Here is a 23,341-nt window from a genome sequence, read left to right on the forward strand (position 1 = left end):
GTAAGTGAACTTCCCCTCCCTTGGCTTCACGGCTCTGCTTCCAGGAGGGCCAAGATTGCCAGTACTTTCCTGGAATCCCTGAGGGGGAGGAAGTGGTCTCTCATTCAGCCAGCATGAGTTAGGTGGTTGCTCTGTGTGAGATACTGCTGTCCTTGCATAGTTTATCCTGCAGTGGGCAGTGAACATGCAGCCTGAGGCTCAATGTGGAGTGAGGTGATGGTGCCCCATGGGAGAGCAGGAAGCTAGTATCCCTCAGCTGTTCGGCATCCTGGCTGTTGGCTCATCTGACTCCCTGCCTCTCTCCTGTGCTCTCTACCCTGGGTCCTGGCTCCTCCAGAGGAGTGGAGGCACCGTCCAATACATTTCCTGACTTGTGGTGGGGCTAATGTATGTTGCTGTGTTTTTTTTTTTTTTTTTCATTTTTCTTTTATTATTCATATGTGCATACAAGGCTTGGTTCATTTCTCCCCCCTGCCCCCACCCCCTCCCTTACCACCCACTCCACCCCCTCCCACTCCCCCCCTCAATACCCAGCAGAAACTATTTTGCCCTTATCTCTAATTTTGTTGTAGAGAGAGTATAAGCAATAATAGGAAGGAACAAGGGGTTTTGCTGGTTGAGATAAGGATAGCTATACAGGGCATTGACTCACATTGATTTCCTGTGCGTGGGTGTTACCTTCTAGGTTAATTCTTTTTGATCTAACCTTTTCTCTAGTTCCTGGTCCCCTTTTCCTATTGGCCTCAGTTGCTTTAAGGTATCTGCTTTAGTTTCTCTGCATTAAGGGCAACAAATGCTAGCTAGTTTTTTAGGTGTCTTACCTATCCTCACCCCTCCCTTGTGTGCTCTCGCTTTTATCATGTGCTCATAGTCCAATCCCCTTGTTGTGTTTGCCCTTGATCTAATGTCCACATATGAGGGAGAACATACGATTTTTGGTCTTTTGAGCCAGGCTAACCTCACTCAGAATGATGTTCTCCAATTCCATCCATTTACCAGCGAATGATAACATTTCGTTCTTCTTCATGGCTGCATAAAATTCCATTGTGTATAGATACCACATTTTCTTAATCCACTCGTCAGTGCTGGGACATCTTGGCTGTTTCCATAACTTGGCTATTGTGAATAGTGCCGCAATAAACATGGATGTGCAGGTGCCTCTGGAGTAACAGTCTTTTGGGTATATCCCCAAGAGTGGTATTGCTGGATCAAATGGTAGATCGATGTCCAGCTTTTTAAGTAGCCTCCAAATTTTTTTCCAGAGTGGTTGTACTAGTCTACATTCCCACCAATAGTGTAAGAGGGTTCCTTTTTCCCCGCATCCTCGCCAACACCTGTTGTTGGTGGTGTTGCTGATGATGGCTATTCTAACAGGGGTGAGGTGGAATCTTAGTGTGGTTTTAATTTGCATTTCCTTTATTGCTAGAGATGGTGAGCGTTTTTTCATGTGTTTTCTGGCCATTTGAATTTCTTCTTTTGAGAAAGTTCTGTTTAGTTCACATGCCCATTTCTTTATTGGTTCATTAGTTTTGGGAGAATTTAGTTTTTTAAGTTCCCTATATATTCTGGTTATCAGTCCTTTGTCTGATGTATAATTGGCAAATATTTTCTCCCACTCTGTGGGTGTTCTCTTCAGTTTAGAGACCATTTCTTTTGATGAACAGAAGCTTTTTAGTTTTATGAGGTCCCATTTATCTATGCTATCTGTTAGTTGCTGTGCTGCTGGGGTTTCATTGAGAAAGTTCTTACCTATACCTACTAACTCCAGAGTATTTCCTACTCTTTCTTGTATCAACTTAAGAGTTTGGGGTCTGATATTAAGATCCTTGATCCATTTTGAGTTAATCTTGGTATAGGGTGATATACATGGATCTAGTTTCAGTTTTTTGCAGACTGCTAACCAGTTTTCCCAGCAGTTTTTGTTGAAGAGGCTGCTATTTCTCCATCGTATATTTTTAGCTCCTTTGTCAAAGATAAGTTGCTCATAGTTGTGTGGCTTCATATCTGGATCCTCTATTCTGTTCCACTGGTCTTCATGTCTGTTTTTGTGCCAGTACCATGCTGTTTTTATTATTATTGCTTTGTAATATAGTTTGAAGTCAGGTATTGTGATACCTCCCGCATTGTTCTTTTGACTGATTATTGCCTTGGCTATTCGTGGCCTCTTGTGTTTCCATATAAATTGAACAGTAGATTTTTCAATCTCTTTAATGAATGTCATTGGAATTTTGATGGGAATTGCATTAAACATGTAGATTACTTTGGGGAGTATCGACATTTTTACTATGTTGATTCTACCAATCCATGAGCATGGGAGATCTCTCCACTTTCTATAGTCTTCCTCAATCTCTTTCTTCAGAAGTGTATAGTTTTCCTTGTAGAGGTCTTTCACATCTTTTGTTAGGTTTACACCTAGGTATTTGATTTTTTTTGAGGCTATTGTAAATGGAATTGTTTTCATATATTCTTTTTCCTTTTGCTCATTGTTAGTGTATAGAAATGCTAATGATTTTTCTATGTTGATTTTATATCCTACTTTGCTATAGCTATTGATGATGTCTAGAAGCTTCTGAGTAGAGTTTTTTGGGTCTTTAAGGTATAGGATCATGTCGTCTGCAAATAGGGATATTTTGACAGTTTCTTTACCTATTTGTATTCCTTTTATTCCTTCTTCTTGCCTAATTGCTCTGGCTAGGAATTCCAGTACTATGTTGAATAGGAGTGGAGATAGTGGGCATCCTTGTCTGGTTCCTGATTTTAGAGGGAACGGTTTTAATTTTTCTCCATTAAGTATAATGCTGGCTGTAGGTTTGTCATATATAGCTTTTATAATGTTGAGGAACTTTCCTTCTATTCCTAGTTTTCTTAGAGCTTTTATCATGAAATGATGTTGGATCTTATCAAAGGCTTTTTCTGCATCTATTGAGATGATCAAGTGGTTTTTGTCTTTGCTTCTGTTAATGTGGTTTATTACATTTATTGATTTTCGTATGTTGAACCACCCCTGCATCCCTGGGATGAAGCCTACCTGGTCGTGGTGGATAATCTTTTTGATGTGTTGCTGAATTCGATTTGCCATTATTTTGTTGAGGATTTTTGCATCAATGTTCATTAAGGAGATTGGCCTATAGTTCTCCTTTTTGGAGGTGTCTTTGCCTGGTTTTGGGATAAGTGTAATACTGGCTTCATAAAATGTGTTTGGCAGTTTTCCTTCCCTTTCTATTTCATGGAACAGTTTAAGGAGGGTTGGTATCAGTTCTTCTTTAAAGGTCTGATAGAATTCAGCAGAGAATCCATCAGGTCCTGGACTTTTCTTTTTGGGGAGACTCTTGATTGCTGCTTCAATTTCATTTTGTGTTATACGTCTATTCAGGTGATTAATTTCCTCTTGGTTCAGTTTTGGATGATCATATGTATCTAGAAATCTGTCCATTTCTTTTAGATTTTCAAATTTATTTGAATATAGGTTCTCAAAGTAGTCTCTGATGATTTCCTGGACTTCCATGGTGTTTGTTGTTATCTCCCCTTTTGCATTCCTGATTCTACTAATTTGGGTTTTTTCTCTCCTTATTTTAGTCAGTTTTGCCAGGGGTCTATCGATCTTGTTTATTTTTCCAAAGAACCAACTTTTTGTTTCATTAATTCTTTGTATGGTTTTTTTGGTTTCTATTTTGTTGATTTCAGCTCTTATTTTTATTATTTCTCTCCTTCTATTTGTTTTGGGATTTGCTTGTTCTTGTTTTTCTAGGAGTTTGAGATGTATCATTAGGTCATTGATTTGGGATCTTTCAGTCTTTTTAATATATGCACTCATGGCTATAAACTTTCCTCTCAAGACTGCCTTAGCTGTGTCCCATAGGTTCCGGTAGGTTGTGTTTTCATTTTCATTGACTTCTAGGAAGTTTTTAATTTCCTCTTTTATTGCATCGATGATCCATTCTTCATTAAGTAATGAGTTATTTAGTTTCCAGCTGTTTGCATGTTTTTTGTCTTTACTTTTGTTGTTGAGTTCTACTTTTACTGCATTGTGGTCAGATAGTATGCACGGTATTATTTCTATTTTCTTATATTTGCTGAGGCTTGCTTTGTGCCCTAGGATATGATCTATTTTGGAGAAGGTTCCATGGGCTGCTGAGAAGAATGTATATTGTGTAGAGGTTGGATGAAATGTTCTGTAGACATCTACTAGGTCCACTTGATCTATTGTGTTGCTGTGTTTAGGGGAATCTCCTTTAAATGATACTGTCTCTACGTCTGTGTGGCAAAGTCTGTGTTCTCTGTACAGTCCCTCCTTCTCTGTACCCCTCATCTGTGCTTTGGGAAGGTGCTGGGAGTGTGAAAATGGGTTTGCAGGCCCTGGCACCATTGCCCTGCAGGCCTATGCTGACCCCCAGAGTTTGGTCAGGTTGCTGAAGCTGTGCAGCCTGGTTCTCCACATCTGTTCCTCTCCCCCCACCCCCAGTTTTCCTGTACTTTGCCTACTCATTTTTAAGTCTCTATGAGTTGTATTTGCTTTTCATGTTGCTCTCATGACTATCTTCTAGATATCTAGATGTATCCCAGGTTTGAACTTTATAGGCAAGTGCTCTACCAATTGAACTGCATCCCCAGTGCTTCTGGCTGATTTAGGGTGAATACTGTAAAGCCTCCAAGTGTGAACTTTAAAGATGTCTTTGTTTTGCAGCTTGCTCAGGTCCACACCAAAGGTGCCGACTACTCCAGCCAAGGCCAAGAGGGTCAGCACCTTTCAGGAGTTTGAGAGCAACACCAGTGATGCCTGGGATGCGGGAGAAGATGACGATGAGCTCCTGGCCATGGCAGCAGAGAACCTTAATACTGAAGTGGTCATGGAGACAGCCCACCGTGTTCTGCGCAACCACAGCCAGCGGCAGGGCCAGCCCACACTACAGGAGGTGCCAGCAACCAAGCAGGAGCCAAAGCCTATGGCAGAGCCACCCGTGGCTGAGCCATCAGCAGCCCCAAGTGGTGACCTCCGGCTGGTGAAGTCAGTCAGTGAGAGCCACACGTCCTGTTCCACAGGTAGGTGGAGAGTGCTGATTAGGTGATGTACATTTCCAGCAGAGTAAGAAAGGATTGCCATACTCTTTCGTGGAAGATGAGGCTCTGGTTTGCAGCAGGACTCCTGCCATGAAGGCTTTAGGGCCACTTCCATCCAGCTGTGGCTCTACCAGGCAGGGAGGCAGCCTGCACTTGGGGTCCTCATGTGCTTTTCTTTGTACCTCCAAGGTGAATGCATCTCTCCTCCAAATGGGCCAGGAGAGGGCCACTGGGGAGCACGGGTTCGGAGACCCTGTCTCCTTTTAAGGACACCAGCTGTGCCGTGGACTGTCATGCATACCTCTCCCCAAGGTCAAGGCATGCTCTTCACATTTACAGATGAGAAAATGGTGTTCACTAATAGTAGCCTAAGGTCACCTGTTACTAGATGTTGAACTAGGTTTCATACCTAGTCTAGTTTTCAAAAATGCCTTCCAGGAATTAAAGTGTTTCTAAAATGTTGCAGGTCTTTTTAGTTAGCAGTGCTCTGAGTCATATAGAATTATGTGACCTATAAGTAGAAATCCGATTGTGGCTTTTGCAGTTGACTAAAAGTTCTCATAACTACTTCCTGCCATCTGCATGCTCAGTTTGGGCAGGATGCCTTCCAGCAGTGGGAGACTTGTAGAGCCATGTTCATTGTGAGACTTAGCAGCGATCTAGGTGACCACTCAAGCCCTTCAGGGCCTGACTGGAGCCTCTGTGGTATCTGTCATTGTTGGGGATGGTCTCGAGCACCCCAGATACAGGGGCTGAGAGTGGGCAGGACCACATGGTATGTTGTTGGGGGCTCCTCACTAGAAGTAAGCTCAGGCTGCATCCAGCCAAGTGGAGGAGTCATGGCATGTCATCTGGGGATGCTTCCTCCTGTAGGATCGAAGTGAATGGTGCTAGAGGCAGCCGCTAGCTGGAGAAGGGGGTCCATGACCTTATTGCTTGATCCCTCCACCTGCTGTGGGTGTTGGCCATCTTTTCTGTGCTTGCTTTTTGGGCAGTCCTTTTTTTTGAGTGGTACTGGAGTTTGAACTCAGGGCCTCATGCCTACTAGGCAGGCATTCTACTACTTGAACAACTCCACCAGCTCTTTCCTGTGTAGGGTGTTTTTGAGATAGGATCTCACAAACTATTTGCCTGGGCTGGCCTCAAACTGCCATCTTCCTGATCTCTGCCTTCTGAATAGGTAGTAATACAGACATGAGCCACTGGCACCCGGCTGGGGTGAGCCTTTTTTGAGCACTTTAGTATAATAACGACAATGCTAATGGTAACAATGATAGTAGCATTTCTTGATCATTTACTGTGTGACAAGTAGATCAGTCAGCCCCTTTGATAACTAACTCATTAGACTTCATAGCAGTTCCTTAAACTCATCAAACTTGTTGGAGGGAAGATGTGTTGTTACTCTTTTTTTTTTTCTTCACAAAGCAGACGCTATGAAGGCCCTGAGATGCTCACCCAGTGATGGGACTGGGGTTCACATCCAGGACGTCACACTGATGGTCTCTTAAGGTCTAGGGAAACACAGCAGAGCAACTTTAGTTCTGGGACATAGCTTGGTGCTGTTCTTCCTGGTGAATGGTTTCCTAGAGAATCACAAATGTAGCCCAAGCCGTACCTCTAGAGGAGGGATGAAGGAACTGAGTCTCACCACCCCTGCCCTCCCGTCATGCTCCATCTGGCTCTTAGGCCTTCCCTAAGCTGAGGTCAGGGGAGGAGGCATCTATCTGGATGCTGCCGGGTAGGGAGGAAAGGGAGCAGAGATTGCCAGGAGTCTGTGCCCCCATTTATCAGGCTTTTCTAGAAATTTAACTGGGCCAGATTCTGCCCTGAGACCCTGGGTTGCTTGGCTCCTAGATTGCCTGAGGGTTGCAGTGTGACTGATGCCCTCCTGTGCAGAGTGCTGGGAGTGAGGCTCTCACCCTTCAGCTCGTCTACAGCTGCTAAAGGTGGACATTAGTGTGTGGGCATTTTTCTGAGCTGTTTCTTAGAATTTGGTTTTTACTTCTACTCTAATTTTTATGTTTTGAAAGATGAGATTGCTATGTGGGATTTAGACGTATGGGTCAGAGCCCTCAGAGCCTCTTGCCTATTGTTCCTGGGTGGTGCTGTGTTGAGCGACCTGGGGGCCTTTGGCTGCTCTCAGGGCTGTCCCTCGCCTAGGTTCCTGGGTGGAATATTCTATCTCATTTCCTGCTTGGTTCTCCATGGGTCAGTGGGGCCTTTATGTGCAGCAGTGGGGAACACTGGGCGAGGGTGGGCAAGCATGTGTTCTGGTGTCACCTTGGTCTCTGCCCACTAGAGGTCCTCAGTTGCCTTGTGCCCTCTGGTTCCCTGTGCTGAGCATGGGAAGGTCAGGAGGCAGCAGTGTCCCACAGACTGGGCTCTGTTGATAGCAGGAAGGGTCCCTTGCAGCATCCTGGTCACTTGCTTCCTGTCCTCAGTGCCTTTGTGGCCTTCATCCTTTTCCCTCACAGTGACTCAATGGATTGCCCACAGGCCTGGGTAACTCACACACCTCTCTTCTCAGCAGATCTTTGGGTTCTGTCTTCTGGACTGGCCTGATCTGCCCTCCAGGGCTGATGGCAGTCTGACCACTGTCACACCTGAGGAGGTCAGTCTCAAGTTTTCTGGCTGTCATGATTTGCTTTTATGGGGGCATATCTAGTTTTTGGGTAAATACCACTCTGCCAGTGAGGAAGATTAGTTTCACAGGTGTCAGTTCATTTTATTGCTCAGTAAACCAGCTGCCAGTTGGCAATTGCCAAGGTCCCAACTGCTGGGTGATGGGAGGGAGGGAGAGTTGGAACTGACAGTGTTCACAAAGGGCCTGTGGCGTGGCAAGCATCAGGCTGTCTGGATGAAGGGAGAGCACATGGTCAGGAGCAATCTGCAGGCACAGTCTCACCCTCATCTCCCATTCTCTCATCCCTGCAGAAAGCACCAGTGATGCGATCCCTCTGCAGAGGTCCCAGTCTCTTCCACACTCGGCCACCGTTGCACTGGGTGGGACATCTGACCCGAGCACCCTTGGCAGCTCAGCACTGAGTAAGAGAGAGTCCTCCCGGCTTGACAAGTTCAAACAGCTGCTTGCTGGCCCCAACACAGACCTTGGTGAGTCCTGGCTGGCCAGAGGCTAAGAGCAGTTGTTTCTGGTCCTCTGTAAAGGAGACCATGTGAATTGTTACAGTGCATGCACGATGCGCTTGTATTTCCATGCCGCTGGGTCCTGAGGTACTGGTAGTTGTGCTGCTAGTCTCCTTTAGATGAGCTTTGTTAGTGCATTTCCAGTGCACTTTCCTAGTGTATTTTCTGCTCTTTTTTTGGTTAATGCCGCAACACACCTTTCCTACTGCTATCTTTAGAGAGCCCTGCAAGGCTGGCAAAGTGGTCAGCCCTGCTTTTCATAGGCCATAGGTTAAAGACAGCGGCTCATGGGTGTGTGTGTGTGTGTGTGTGTGTGTGTGTGTGTGTGTGTGTGTGTAGGGTGACCCTACCCTGACCTAACTTGCTGACTTTGCACTTCCCTTATATGGACTTGGGGCGGGTGTGGAAGGTGACAGGCAAGGCCCTAATGGGGGACGGGACACTGTTCTGAGAGTTGTGGGGAAAGGATGGCCCCTAACTCAGGTCACTGTGGTGACCTGTGTGGAGGTGAGTACCCACAGTTCCTGTGTGGATGCTCTGTGGCCAGACTCTGAGGCACACACTTGGCTTTCAGGTCCTACTTCTGTCTCTGTTTTCATTTACATAGTGCATCTTTGTTGATTGTGTTTGCTAGATGCTGGAGCTTTTGAGGGATCAAGAGGTGGTCTTGGCCATGAGATCACTCCTAGCTGGCGGACAAAAGTGTGAATAGTTACAGGCCCTGCCAGAATGGCAGGCAAGCTGAGGGACTAGGAGCTGGGAGGTGCAATGCCCAGTTCGGCCAGGAGGTGGCGATTGGGCCACATGGATGGGCTTCAGGGAGTTTCTTGAATGCCTAGGAGGCTGGGGCTGGGGAAGAGGATGTCAGGCAGAGAGGTAGGAAGAACAGAACAGAGATCAGAGAGCCGGCTGAAGCAGTGTGCCTGAGCCAGAGAACGGCAGCTTTGGAAAGGTCTTGAAGCTCCTAAGACATGGCTCTCAATACAGTCACAGTACAGTTGTCAAAAGCATTGATACTACTGTTTTAATAATACTGTTGATATAACACATAATTCATTGTTGCATTTTGCCAATTATCCCAAGAATATTCTTTATGTCTTTTTTTCATAGTCCAGAATCCAGAGCAGATGCATGCATTCCATTCAGTCATCATGTTTCTGTAGTGTCCATTTACCTGGAGCAGCAGCTCAGCCTCTCCTTTGTTTTTAATCTTGACACCGTAGAAGTGTGTAGGTGGCTGTTTGTTGGCTGTCCCTCAGTATCCATTTGTCTGATGCTTCCTCACCATGAGGTCTGGGTTAATGATGAGATGAATGTTCTTTGCTGTCATAGCAGAAGGCCCATGATGTTGGCTTGTCCTAACATGATAGGGCTAACTCTGATCACTTGGAGGCTGTGCTGCCAGATCTCCCTTGGTAACTAAGAAGTAATTTGTAGAGAGATGCTTTAGAGTCTCTGCATTTATGGTTTTCTTCCTCTATATGAGTGATAACACTGTTTTGCCCCTCTTTTTTAAAATTTAACCACATATTTTCATATAATAGTTTATAAGAGAACTGCATCCTATCCTGTGAGTTGATGCCCCATAGTTTATTTCACAAATCCTCTCCTGATGGGCATGTAGGTTACTACTGGTTTTCTGTTATTACAAACAACTCGAGAAATTTTCTTTAACATCTGCACTTTCAATGATGATAGGCAACTTGAGATCCTGGGCCTCAGTGTCCTTGTTCATTGAAAAGGCGTGATGACACCAGGACTGATTTGCTGATTTTGTAGCCTATCTTAAACACTTGCCATGTTGGGGACTTCTGTTATCATTGTTCTTTTCATTTCCATTTGCCTGTTATCCTCTAACTTGATTTTCTTTGTTTTGTTTTTTGAGACTGTCTCACATATAGCCCAGACTGGCCTTGAACTTGTGATCTTCCTGTCTCAGTCTCCCAAGTGCTGGGATTACAGGCAGGTACCATCACTTCCCACTAACTTAATTTTTATAATGCTGCTTATTATAGTATAGTACCTTTAGTGATTGATGATCAGTCAAGGTAGTTTCTGGACATTTTCCTGGTTGTGTTCAGTGGTTTCCAATTGGAGGTGGGTGGCCAGGAGATAGACTTGCTGATGGGAGACCTGCTCTGGTCAGGCTCTGGCCACTGGCTAGAATCTTCTTGTGTACTTTGTCATTGGAGCAACTTTTGGAAATTAAAATCATACTTAAAAATAAAGCTTTCAGCTGGCAGAGTGGCTCAAGTGGTAGGGTGCCTGCCTGGCATGCATGAGGCCCTGAGTTCAAACTCCAGTGTGGCAAAAAAAAAAAAAAGCTTTCAGGGCTTAAGGAAAACGTGAACATGTATGGTAAGGTTGAAAGGTTATCATGTACAAAACAAATTCTTTTGGCATGATGGTGCAATTATGGATTTTTTTTCTTCTTCAGAATTCTGTTTAAATATCAAATCTAAAATGAAAAAGTTAAAGCGAGAGGTTTCAATGAAAGTAGTTACTGGGTTTACATTTAGTGGCAAGAGAAAACATAGCTGGCAAACTGCCCATTTTCCTATCGCCTTTAAGGTAGTTCTGAGGATAGTGGCATACATTATCTTCACATTACGTAAAAACCTAAGTAGCAAATATTTGCCGATGTTGGAGAAGCAAATTGCTGAAGTGCAAAGTGCCCACAGAAATGATTCTACCTGCTAAATATCATTGTCTGGTGGAGTGCTGCTTTCTTTGTTTAGCTTATGCTCTGTTATGAGCCCAGGGATGAAAGTAGCAAATAGAACTTAACAGCTCATTCCTCTCTTAGCATTGACTCAATATTTGCTCATACAAAGACTGCCTGCTTTGAAGAAATGACACTTGGAGGCATTCATGTTTATCACATGTGTTTGGTGAATGGGAGTGCAATTTGACAATATGCAAACCATGCAGCTGAGGGCTGCTGTGTGACTGCCCTGTCTCAGTGGGGCCTCAGAGGGCACTCAGAGTGTTAGAAACAGTAAAATAAAAGGTGTCCCCTTTCCCTGGAAGGAGTGGGCCAGACATAGCTGTGTTCCAGTTCCCCCAGGTGAGCATCCAGCCTGGGCTTTAAGATCCAGAGCATTGTCTGAATGGAGGTGGAAGAAAGCAGAAAAAAGGTAGGAGCTGTGCGCTGAAAGAACTGATGTGAGCAGATGCCTGTTGGTGTCTGCAATAGAGGGTTGCCCTGCAGGGCCTGTGATGATGGTAGGAGGCAGGGGCAGCCTTGGATTCCATCCCTGATGTGTGTGCCCTTACTTCCTGTGTGATGTACTCACCAGGTGATTCAGCCTCCTGGTCTTCTAGGCTGTGAGGGGAAGTTAGTCCTGCCTTACAGAGCCTTGTGAGGGTGGGAGGTAATTTATGTGAAGTTCATTCATTCGGCCAATGTTTATTGAGCACCTGCTGTATTTGTAGGCACTGGGGAAAAATAGGGAGCCAGACCCCCCACGAGCCCTGCTCACTAAGGAGATGACATTCTAGTATGGGAGCCACACGTCTCCACCCAGTACTCCAGAAACTGTCAGAAGGCAGTAAGTGGAGAATAAAACAGTGCTGAGGGGTAAAGCTGAGTGCTGTTTTTGAATGAATGGTCAGCAAAGACCCTTTGGAGTAGGATTCTGGGAGCCTTGCATTAAGAGAGGCATTTGGGGATGGGAGAAGGCATTCCAGGGAGAGGGGCTGGGAAACAAAGGTGCTGTGTAGGTGGAGCTTCATGTGTTCCAGGAATGGAAGGTAGCTGCTGAGGCCCTGGCTTGGTGGGGGAGGGAGGGGAGAGAGGCAGCAGGGCCCGGTCCCCTGTGCTGAGGAGACCAGGTAGTGGCTTTAGCTTTTGCATTCAGCATAGCCTGTGGCTTGGGGAGGTCTGGAACTCAGGGTGGTGAATCCCAGAAAGTAGTAGAACTGAAATCTTCCAACAGGGTGCTGTCAGTGGCCCTGGGCTAGGTTCATTTTGTTGGGTAGCTTTGTATGTACAGAGGCAGGAAGGGGCAGGGAGGCAGGGAGGACGGTAGGCTGGAGAAAGAGCTGAGGGCCTGGGGATAGGTGGGGTGGGGTGGTCAGTTCGAGTCCGGATGGGGCTGGGAGCTGATTTATTGGGCAGGAAGCAGAGTAGAATGGGAGAAGGAAAGAGCCAAATCATCATGGTTTGGAGCTTGGGGGTTGCAAGGATAGGGGAACAGCTGGTGGATGCAGAAACCAGAACATGACCCTCCTTTCTGGTAGTGCAGACAGCAGATGTTCTTAGTGCTCTTCGGAGGCCTGAAGAAGTAATTTTCTCTCCTGTGGGTCTTGTTAAGACCTTGGTGTCTGGTCTAGGAGCAGAAGGCATGCTCAAGGCACTGTGGGATGACTTGGATAAGCTGTTCCTGCATTCCAGGAGGTTGGCCAGCCAGTGCCCAGTGCTTCCCTCTAGTGGCCATACACTGGCCTTGCAGCCTGTTGCAGAAGAGTTGATAACGTGAGAGGGACAAAGAAAGCACTAGCTAGTTCAATATTGCCCTGGAATGTCATCAGGGAAGGGTCTACCAAGGAAGGCCATTTTGAGGTACGAAACTCAAGGACCCCTGGGTGCTGGACCCAAGTCCCCATGTAGTTTTTGTGACTTCATGTGGCCTCTCTTCCATCTATACCTCTATGCATTCATAGAGTACCCAAGCCACTCTAAGCTGCTGGCCTCCAAAAATGGGATGCTATCCCTCCCCCAATTCCCAACTCTCCCCTCCACCTACCTCTCTCTGCCCCACCCCTGCTCCTGTCTCTTCCCTGCTCCACCCTGTTCCCCTGCTTCTGCACCTCCATTTGGCCAGCTGCCCACCTGTCCTCCTGAGTCCTTTGTGTTTGTGAACCAGAGGCTTAGTTAGACTTGTTCACATCCTGTTTCTGATCAGAGGTTTGGACTGTGTTGGGTTCCTGAGCCTAAGCCTGCTGTGCCAGTCCAGCTAGAGGTGAAGCTTCCTCACATCATCACTGAGGATAGGTGTAGATGCCTGGAGGTATAAGAGATGGGTGACCAGTGGCTTTCAGGGGTCACAGGCAGACTGCCCTTGGAGACCTGGTTTTGTCTCTGCTCTTACAAATTTAGGAAGAAATTGTTTAAGTCAGACAACGGAACTTTAAAAGCATAGCTATCTTAGTTTTTTTTTTTATTGCTATACCAAAATATCTGAGAGTAGGTAATTTATGAATAGAAGTTATTTGGCTCATGGTTCTGGAGGCTGGCAAGTTCAAGAGTGTGGAGGTGGCCTCTGTTCTTGGCCTCTGGTGAGGGTCTCTTGCTACATTGTGAGTGGCAGAGGAAACTTAGGGTGAGACAGAGCAAATGTGCCTCTCAAGTCTGTCTTCCTCTTTTTATAGAGCTACTTATGCAAGCATAGGGCCCCCCTAATGACCCCATCTAGTCCTAATTACCTCCCAAATATCCTACCTCTAGATATCATCAATATGAGTTAGGGGATTGAGTTTCAAGCACAGCAAGGTTAGTGTGACTGTGGCTCCTCACCAGCAGCTCATCATCTGAACCAGGGCCTCGAGGGCATCAGGGTTGGGCTGGACCTGTCATGTGACTGGTGCACAGTATGCATTTGTGGAAATCATGAGTGGCTCTTGGTATGAACTGGGTGGCATACTGTTGGCATCTTGCAAGGGAAATGATGCTCTTGCTAATTCTAACTCTGAGCAGAGTGGGAGGTGGAGACATGGGATGCAAGAGCTTGGATTCTTCAGAGGGGATCCCTGACCTCCCAGTTTCACCTGTGTCTAGCATGGGGATCCATGAGTATATCTTTGGTCATTGATGGCTGGCTGGAGCTTGTGGGTCTAGGTTTCCTTGTGTTCTTCCAAATTCTCCTGATGTTCTCCATTTTGGCTCTCTTGCCACAACTCTTCTGACCCTTAGTAACATTGATGAGGCAACATCTTTCAAGAATGCACCCTGCTGTCTTATTTTTAAGTTCATCTGTTTTGAAAGGCAGTTTCCAGGTCAAAGAGGGTCACTGAGTCTGACTCCTGAGTCCCAGTTTCTGGTCCTGAGTGTCCCTTCCCCTGGACCCAGCAGTGGCTACTGTGGCCTACCTCACCCCTCCTCACACCCCACTGTGAATCCATCTGTCCCTATTTCTTGTTGGCTTTGTATGCGTAGTACTTCAACCCGGTTTCCTCATCTAGGCCATTGCCTTCTTGCTCAGTTGTGGCAGGAGCCTTCTCTGGCTGCATGAGTCCCCTCACGCCCACCTTCTTCCACACGGGTTGTCAGGGACTTTTTATATTATTTATTTTATTTATTTATTTATTGGTGGCACTGGGGTTTGAACTCATGGTCTTGTACTTGCTAGGCAGGCATTCTGCCATTTGAGCCATTCTACCAGTCCTGTTTTATGTTCGGTATTTTTGAGATAGGGTCTTGAGAACTATTTGCCCAGGCTGGCTTTGAACCACAATCCTCCTGAGTAGTTGGGATTGCAGGCATCAGCCACTGGTGCCTTGCATGTCAGTGACCTTTTAAAATGAGATACAGATCCTGTACTTCTCAAAACCACTCAGTGGCTGCGTGTCATTCAGGGTGGGCCATAGGCCTCATGACAGCCTTCCTGGCCCATCATGATCTGACCCCTGTTTTTCTCCAGACTCATTTCCTTCTTCCTCTCTGGGGAGTACAGCAGCATGTCCATGTTCCAGGCCCTTTGTACTTGCTTCCCTTTGCCCTGGATTTCTGTGTAACTCACTACTATGTGGTCTCTGTTCAGATGCCGCCACCTCTTTGTCCCACTCTCTTGATTGTGCTGTGAACAGCAGCCCCTCTGCCTGCCGCAGCATGGCCCCTTCCCTTTCTTTCTTTCCAGAGCATCCCTTGTCATCTCCTTTCTTAGGTAGTACTCGCCTGTTTCTGTCCCACATGTCTCTGCTACAGCATAAGCCTGAGCAGGGTCTTGTTTTGGAGTGCTGCTCTGTCCTCCGTGCCTTGCACAGTGAGAGCCATACAGTAGACACTTGCCAGTGGATGGTGTTGACTTGACTACACATTTCTCTCCTTTCTTTGGGATGCACATAGTAATTATTACTAACATCCAAATGTCAGCTCAACAACAATGAAATTGTACTTTACAGAGTTAGCACACCATAGGTTCTTGGTTTGCCTTTGCCATTCTGTGGGCTTCCCTAGCATCACCGATGCTCTGCTTTCCCTCCCAGACCTTCACCTAGTGCCTCTGCCAATGCTTTCCCACATGTGAGAGGAGCTGTGCCTGGTTCTTTTCTCTGGGTTATTTTCTTGCTATAGGGTTTCTTTGCTCATTATTCATGGGAATGTTATTGAAAGTTAGAGTAATTGAGAAGATAATAAATGTGCCAAGTGCACATTGTAACTGTTTACCTTGTATCTATTATGGTGGGAGCTTTGTGTTTTCCTCTGACTTGCTATGTCTTAATCAGTTTTTAGCCAGCCTTCAAACTCTGGAGAAGTTTTTCTCTGTGACTACTTTGTCTGCACTGTGATCTTTTGGACTTAGGGAACAGAGTGTGACAACCTCAGGTGAACATTCTGCTCCTGACTTGTATTGCACCGCTAATAACCTTTTTTGGGTGACATTTTCATTGCTAGATACTGAATTTGAACAGCATGTAACATCATTGAGCTTAAAATGACCACATTGAATATGATTTGGTGAAAGTTAAGTATTTTACTTAATACAGTAACTATATTTTTAGTTTAATAAGAAACCTTTCAAAACTCTTTCAGATAACTTGTTTCTATTCAGTGATGAATTTCAGTATGTTTGTTTATTTATTTATTTATTTTTGCGGCACTGAGGTTTGAACTCATGAGCTTGTGCTTGCTTGGCAGGCGCTCTACCACTTGAAACACAACCCTTAGTGTGTAATCTTAAAAGCAAATGGTAAAAATGTTTATAAGTTCACTGTGTAGTTTTAAAGGAGCAATTTACATATTTACCTTTTTCTTCTTATAATTTATCTTGTAGACTAGGATATTAAATAATCAACTGAGCAATTATGACATTGCTGTTTATATTTTCTCTATTTGAGGGATAAGAGAAGAAAAGTGGGGAGGGTATGTAAGAATTGCTGAGAATTCATTGCTCCTTGCTCTCTTCAGCAGTTTGCATTTGTAACTTAGCTCCTATTATTATTATTATTTTTATACTTCTAATAGGATATTTGAGTTTGGTTCATCTATCTACTCATAGACTGTGAGGCTCTCACAGGCTGTGGCAGTGAGCCACTTGTCCTTGTATTCCAGTGGCCTGTGACAGGTACATACATGGAGCATTCTCAAGAAATGCCAGTGAAGTTAATGGAGCCACCAGCTGTCAGTTTCTCTTCTGCTCATGTTCTTTAGTGGTTATCAGTATTGCTGGTTCACCAGTTGACACAGGGTACCTGTCTTAAGGGGTGTCAGGGATTATGTTTCTGTTCTAGGTAATAGAAAACCGGACTCAAGGGCCTTTGAACAAATAAGGGTTTACTTTTCTTTGGGAGATGTCTGGTGGTAGGTTGCTTTCAGAGCTGGCTCGCTGGCTTAGCAATTTCATCAAGAATCTAAGCTCCACATGAGTTGGGCACTCATTCATATACACCAGGTCGTTGTTGTCATGTTGTGGTGTTGCAGAGGGCAGTCACTGGCCTGCGTCTTCTTATTGGGAAAGTAGATTTTTCTTTCTTTTGAGACATTCTCAGTATGTAGCCCAGGCTGGCTTCAACTTGCAGACCTCCTGACTTTTTTTAAAGCTGGAGCAGAGGCACATGGCCACTTGTAGCTACAAGGGTGGTGCTATGATGAAGATGACGATTAGGGTGTTGGTGACAGTGATGATGGGGCTGGAGCTGGTGATGGTGAGAATGGTGATGGTGAGGATAATGCTAGTTTTCCTTTAGTGTCCACTGTGTCAAGTACTATTCTCAGGGCTTCCTTGTTTTTCATGCAGCCTTCACCAGGTGGGTACTATTATCAGTCTGTTTTACTAGTGAGGAATAGACTGGTTAAATAACTTGCTAAAGGGTGTGTAGCTAGTAAGTTTCAGAAGTGGGATTTGAGCCAGGGTGCTGGGAAAGGTCCGTGCATGTGAGCCAAGGGTGGCATTGGTCTTGCTAGTGCACCTCCTGTCTTGAGAGTGCCCTGGCTGTCCTGTAGTTCTGCCTATGGGTCACTGAGTGGCTTTTCTGGCCTTCTAGGAGGCAGCTTTGAGCCATCTGCTCAACATAGGATGAGCCCTCCTTCTTGCTCTTGCTCCTGGCTGGCTGTGTGTGGGGATCCTTGCCTAGCAGCCTCTGTATCACACTGCTTTGGGCAGGAACTGACTTATCATCTCCAAAGATAGTGGGGAATAAGGGTGATGGTGGATCACTGGGGAAGAGACACTCCAGAAGAAGCCCAGAGGATGCCGGAAGCATACTGATTGCTGCCACTTGTGTCCTTCTGTGCTTTTTGTCTCAGACCATTCTCTGTTCCAGGAGTCAGAGGCCCTGCTTGCTACAGGACTTTTTTCTGTATTGTTGTTTGGTTACTTTCCTTTCCAGGGAAAATACACCAGAGATGAGAGCCAGCCTGGTTTCTTTCCTAACAATTGCCTCTTGTGCTGTCTGTCTGGGTCCAGGAGGCTCAGAGACTTGTTAGTAGGAAGGAAGTGGGATATACTAAAGAAGCAAAAAAGTGAAGAAGAAAAGGAGAGGTTGCTGGGGTGCTGTTTTGGATTTTGTTGTTCTTGCGTCTAACGTGATCCTTGAAGGGCTGAATATTGTCCCTTCCCAGGAGAACTCCGTGTCAAGTGCACAGGGGTGGTAGAGCAGGAGACTGAGCCATGGGTCCCCATGGTGTCATAGCCATCCCCTGCTCTTGACCTGCCTGGTGATAGGGGCTGGGCAGTGGCGAAGTTTGCTTTAGACCTGGCAGCACGAGGACTTCTGACTGTGGAAGGTCATGGACATTAAAGTAATTGAGGAAGAGCAAGTATATGAGGGTGCATTGGGGTCAGCCCCAGTTCCTTCACACTGTGCTACTGAGATGGTGGTGATCAGCATCGTCACTGCCAGGTCCTGTGTGTTGTGGTCACGTGCTCAGGTTTCAGTGGTGACACTTCTAGGTCCTGTGTGCCTTGGTCATGGAGCACCTAGAAAGTCTGTGCTACTCTCAAGGCACAGGTGTTTGTGGGGCACAGCTGGTGTGTGGTGCTATGTCCTGCTGGTCTCCTCACTGCTGCCTGGCCAGTGGCTGATCATTAGCTGCCTTTCATACAGGGTCTGGTTCATGATTTTGGACTGCTTCTGTCCTTGCTAGGACTTCTGTCATGTGCAGATGTGTGTCGCATTCTGGTTTCTGTCAGCTGTGGCCTGGTGCTGTCTCACTGGGAGCTGTTTCTGAGGTGCTAAGAGTTTCATGTTTCAGAATATCAAAAGGGAAAATTGAGGTCTGTCATAAAGCTGTTTGCTGTGGCGCCCTGGCTACCTGACCATTGCCCTGTCTTCTTGCCCTCCACAGGGTGATGATTGGTGTTCAGAAAGTCCTTCCTGTAATTTCTGTCATTTGCTTGGGATTAACTACATGTGATAAGTGTGGTGGTAGAAGCCCTGTCATCTCCATTTTACAGATGAGTAAATTGAGGCTCAAAAAAAGGCCAGCTTCTTAAGATTAGAAGCCACAAATAGCAACTGTTTTATTTAATCCAGGATTCTTTGTGTTATATACTGCATTGTTTCATAGGGCATGAAAAATTCATTTTTAGAAATTTGGTGCAGGAAATCACAGATGATGAAATTAAGAGAACAGGAAGTCATTTCTGATGACTAGGAATGTGAGAGATGGGAGAGGAGGACAGTCCCGCTCCTGTTACCACTGGATTCACTCTGGGACATTAAACTTCAGAGCAGCTGCAGAGAGTAAAGTACTGGTTTTTTGTAGGAAGGGTTTTGAGAACTATTTGCCTGGGCTGGCCTTGAACCACGATCCTCCTGATCGCAGCCTCTCAAGTAGCTAGGATTAGAAGCATGAACTTGTTATGCCCAGTTTAACCCATCTTTTTTTTTTTTTTTTTTGGTACTGGGGTTTGAACTCAGGGCCTACACCTTCACTAGCCCTTTTCTGTGAAGGGTTTGTTTTGAGATAGGGTCTCGCAAACTATTTGCCCATACTTGCTTCAAACTGTGATCCTCCTGAACTCTGACTTCTGAGTAGCTAGCATGAGCCACTGGCGCCCTTAACCCATCTTTTAACTCAAGATATATTCCATGTGTTTGTTTTAGGTTCTAGAAGTGAGATTAACCACATTATAGAAAAGTAAGATGTTTTAACTTCCAGTCCTGACTCTGAGCATTTTGGGGTACAGGTAGTGTGAGAAACGAGCATGTGCTTTGAGTGGGGGCTAATCAGGTCCAGACTGTGCTTCACCGTTTACCAGCAGAGTGACCTGGGCAGTGCTCCTTCTTTGAAAACCTTGTGGCTTCAGTGTCGTCATCAGTAAGATAGGGTAGTGATACTTGCCTGTGTGTTGCTTTGGAGATGTGATGAGCCACCTGCAGGGAGTGGTTAGCTCGTGGGACAGACTGTGGCACCTTTGTTTTTTTACTTTTTAATTTAAAATGTTTTTGGCAGTACTAGGGGTTCAACTCAGGACCTCATGCTTGCTAGGCATGTGCTCTACCACTTGAGCCACTCTGCCAGCCCTTTTTGCATTGGGTATTTTTGAGATGGGGTCTTGCTTTATGCCTAGACTTGTCTAGATTGCAATTCTCCTATTTGTATTTCCCTGCATAGCTGGGATGACAGGCGTTTGTCATGGCATGCAGACACTGGTTGAGATGGGATCTCATGAATTTTTTTGCCTGGGCTGGCCTTGAACTGAGGTCCTTCTGATCTCTGCCTCCCAAGTAACTAGGATTACAGGCTTGAGCCACCATGTCCAGCTACCTCTATGTTTTTCTCATGCATCTTTCTCCATCTCATTTTTCAGACCTGGGAATAGCAATGTGATTTGTCATTCCTTTTTTTCCATTAATATTATGTTGTAAGCCTTTCCCATGTCTCTACCATCTTCATAACTATCATTTTTAATGTCTGTATAATGTTTTGAAAACGATCTTTACTTAAAATTGTTATTAAAATTACGTATCCATGTAAATCAACCTTTAATTTATATGCTTAATCAAGACTTAGATAGGTTTAACAGTTCTACAAAATACGACATAAACTTCAGTAACAGAAATGGTGTTCTGGGGTGGGGACAAAGGAGGGCTAGGAGTTCTCAAGGCTTGCCTCAGAGTCTGGGGACTAGGAAGGTTTATTCTTATTTTTATTCCCTAATTATTTTAATTGAAAAAGCTATATTATAATACAAAGCTAGGAAATTGAGATGGTCCCTGAGGACTCACACAGTGACAAATCTCCTTTCCTCCATAATCCAGCTGCCATCCTACTATATCTTGTCTCCTTTTAGGAGTCTCTGCCCATGTTCAGGTAACTGCAGGTAGGTGTGTGTAAACATATTTCTCTCTTCCTCATTCCTTTAAATACAAATGGAAGCATGGGACTGTTCTGAGCTCTTTTCCCCCTAAACAAAGAGATGCGTGATGGAGATGCACCTAAGGTTACATGCTCAGCATGTATGCACAGTCGCCCTTCCTTTTCCTCAGAACCACATACACGTCATTAAATGCTCAAGTAAAATACTCTTTTTTTCTTTTTTAAATCGAGGTGAAATTCAACAAACCACTTTAGGGCAAACAGTGCATTTAGCTCACCCACCTGCTGAGCAACTGCTACCTCAAACGTCCTTAATGCACAAGAGCTGCCAGAGATTCAGTCATCAGGATTTTTTTTGTAGCAGTAATTACTTAATTGGGAACTTTTTATTCTTACAATCAAAGAGAGAGCCCTTCCTGCGACCCCTCTGGGGTGCTTCTCTTCAGGCGTGTCCTGTGTTTACATGCACTTCAGTTAAGGATCCAGTTATCGCCTGGAAAATATGATACATCGAATCTGTCTTTTTACTCTCATGTGAGTACCATGAGGGCAGCTGAGATGCTAGTAATTTGTACCACTGACATCTGGGTTAATAAGAGGCTCAGAGTAATTTGTGAGCAGACCATTTTTTCTTTGGCGCTTCCATGCCTTTCCCACCTATTTTGTCATGGTAAATGTCCTTTGTGTGAGATCTGGCATACTGAGTGGGCTTGAAGGCATTTGTGGATGAAAGCTCACCTATCCAGTGGTATGTCTCAAGTGATAGGCATTCCTGGATCGCTTGTCCCTTCATTGTCTTGTTCTCTCTTGTGCACACTCATAGCTGTCCCTTGGAGTTCCTCAGTTGTCCTGTGGTCCCAAAGGCCAGCCCTTAATGAGGAGAGGCTTTCCTTCCAACTCTGCAGCCAAGTCCTGGGGCTGGGCTGCTGATGTCCGTGGGCTGTGATGTGACTATAGTCGGCCTTGGTGGTTTCTGGTCAGGGAGCATTGCTGAAGTGGCTAGTCTGTGTATTAGGGTCCACTCACTTGACTGTAGTCCATGACATTATAGGACTTGTCACCAAGCACTATGGATGCAGGGCAGCAAACTGTCCTCAGGCTTCTGTGGGTGGTTGGATGTTGCCACGGCACTGGATACTCAGTGAGCATGCCTTGGTCAGGTGTTGGCACTGGATGACTGAGGAAAGGCTTTGGTGCCTGTTAACTGGGCTGGTCAGTATGGCCATAATACTGGTGAGGACCTGCCAGGGAACAGATGCAGTGAGTTGGCATACTCAAACAGAAGCCTCAGGGTCAAGATGGCAGGTTCACCCCATTCTCCATTCACCCTTCAGGTGTTAGTGGGTGCTGGCCCAGGGTCTGTCCTGTGATGTTCACTTGAGTGTGCTGTATGGGCTTCCTGGGCCTGGCATTTATGGGTGCATATCTCATGGATGTGATCCAATGGCTAGAGACAGGGCATGGCCATCCCAGACAGAGAGTAGAAGGAGTAGGGAGACCATATTCCAACAGCACCAGGCCCACAGCTCTCTGAGCTGTTTGTGAAGCAGATGTGTGCAACCCAGGCATGCTAGAGATGCACAGAAGTGCGGGAATAGTTTCAGGGGTAGAGCACTGGAGGCCAGGTGGATTCAAGTGAGCTGGGCACCAGTCTGTCAGCCAGCAGGAGTGCTGCTTCTATGAAGAAAGCAATGGTAGGAAAAACTAAAAACATAGCTGGGCTGGGTGTGGTGGGTGGTAGGGATTGGGAGCCGCTAGGCCAAGTATTTGGTTTTGAGGTAGCTGAGGTGCTGTGAAAAAAACACTGGTGATGGAGAAGGTACTGAGTTCCTGGTTCAGGCCTGCCTATGCCAGTCACAGACCTCACTACTCAGTCCATCCTTTGCCTCAGTTTCCTCACCAGTAAAATAAAGAAATTGGTGCAGATAGTTGCAAAGGTCTCATGGTTTGTGACACTTGAACTTCGTTCTGGGGGAGTTGGGAGCTATGGAATGTTTTTGGGGAACAGAAGTGAAATGATCAGAACTGTTGGAGAGGTTAATTGAGCTTCTGTTCCTTTGTAATAATTCTGCTGTAGGGCTGGAAGTGGCAACGTGTGGGTGACACTTTGAAATTCAGTAGCAAGTGAATTACTGTTCTCTGAACTGTAGCTGTTAGGAACTCCCTCCTGCCATTTCTGGGCCTGGTGGAAGCCCCAGCTCCCCTGCCGTTGCCTCCTTCTGCCTGCTCTCTGCCTGGCACTGGCCTTTTCTTCTCTGCACACTCTGTGGTTACAGCAGGCTCAAGGCTAATGAGGCTGTTTGAGCTGGCGTGTGGCAGTGAGTAGACATGGAAATTGTTCATGAATCATGAGGATCACAAGCGGCCAGGTGGGAGGCTGGCATCTGAAACATGCAGGCTGGCTCATACATGGTTGCCACTTGTGGGATGCTTGGCCTCTAAGCCTCCTTAGCTATAGTTCCCAGGTGATCCAAGGGACCACCCTACCTCTGTGTGGAACCTCCTGCTGGCTGCCTTTTGGGTGGCTGGCATGACTTTGTCTGGGGCCATTTAGAAATGGTTTCCAGGGATTGTTGATGTGAGGAATTGGCAGAAGACTCACTGTGTTGAACTGAAATGGATTTTGGTTAAAGATTCAGCCAGGTCAAACTTTGG

At 45.8% G+C, this 23,341-nt stretch overlaps 1 protein-coding gene across 4 annotated transcripts in view; it reads left to right on the forward strand.

Moving 5' to 3' along the window:
- Positions 1-23,341, forward strand: part of Tbc1d22a (TBC1 domain family member 22A) — a 352,090-nt gene that overhangs the window by 21,560 nt on the left and 307,189 nt on the right. For 2 of the 4 annotated variants that reach the window (XM_074084723.1, XM_074084722.1), the window contains exons 3-4: positions 4,685-5,040; positions 7,993-8,169. In XM_074084723.1, the coding sequence (XP_073940824.1) occupies positions 4,685-5,040; positions 7,993-8,169 (533 nt within the window). Of the gene's footprint in view, positions 1-4,423; positions 4,428-4,684; positions 5,041-7,992; positions 8,170-23,341 lie in introns of all 4 variants that reach the window. The other 2 variants (XM_074084724.1, XM_020175415.2) reach the window with 2 other exon arrangements.

This window comes from Castor canadensis, chromosome 8 (assembly GCF_047511655.1).
Source record: "Castor canadensis chromosome 8, mCasCan1.hap1v2, whole genome shotgun sequence".
Taxonomy (NCBI): domain Eukaryota; kingdom Metazoa; phylum Chordata; class Mammalia; order Rodentia; family Castoridae; genus Castor; species Castor canadensis.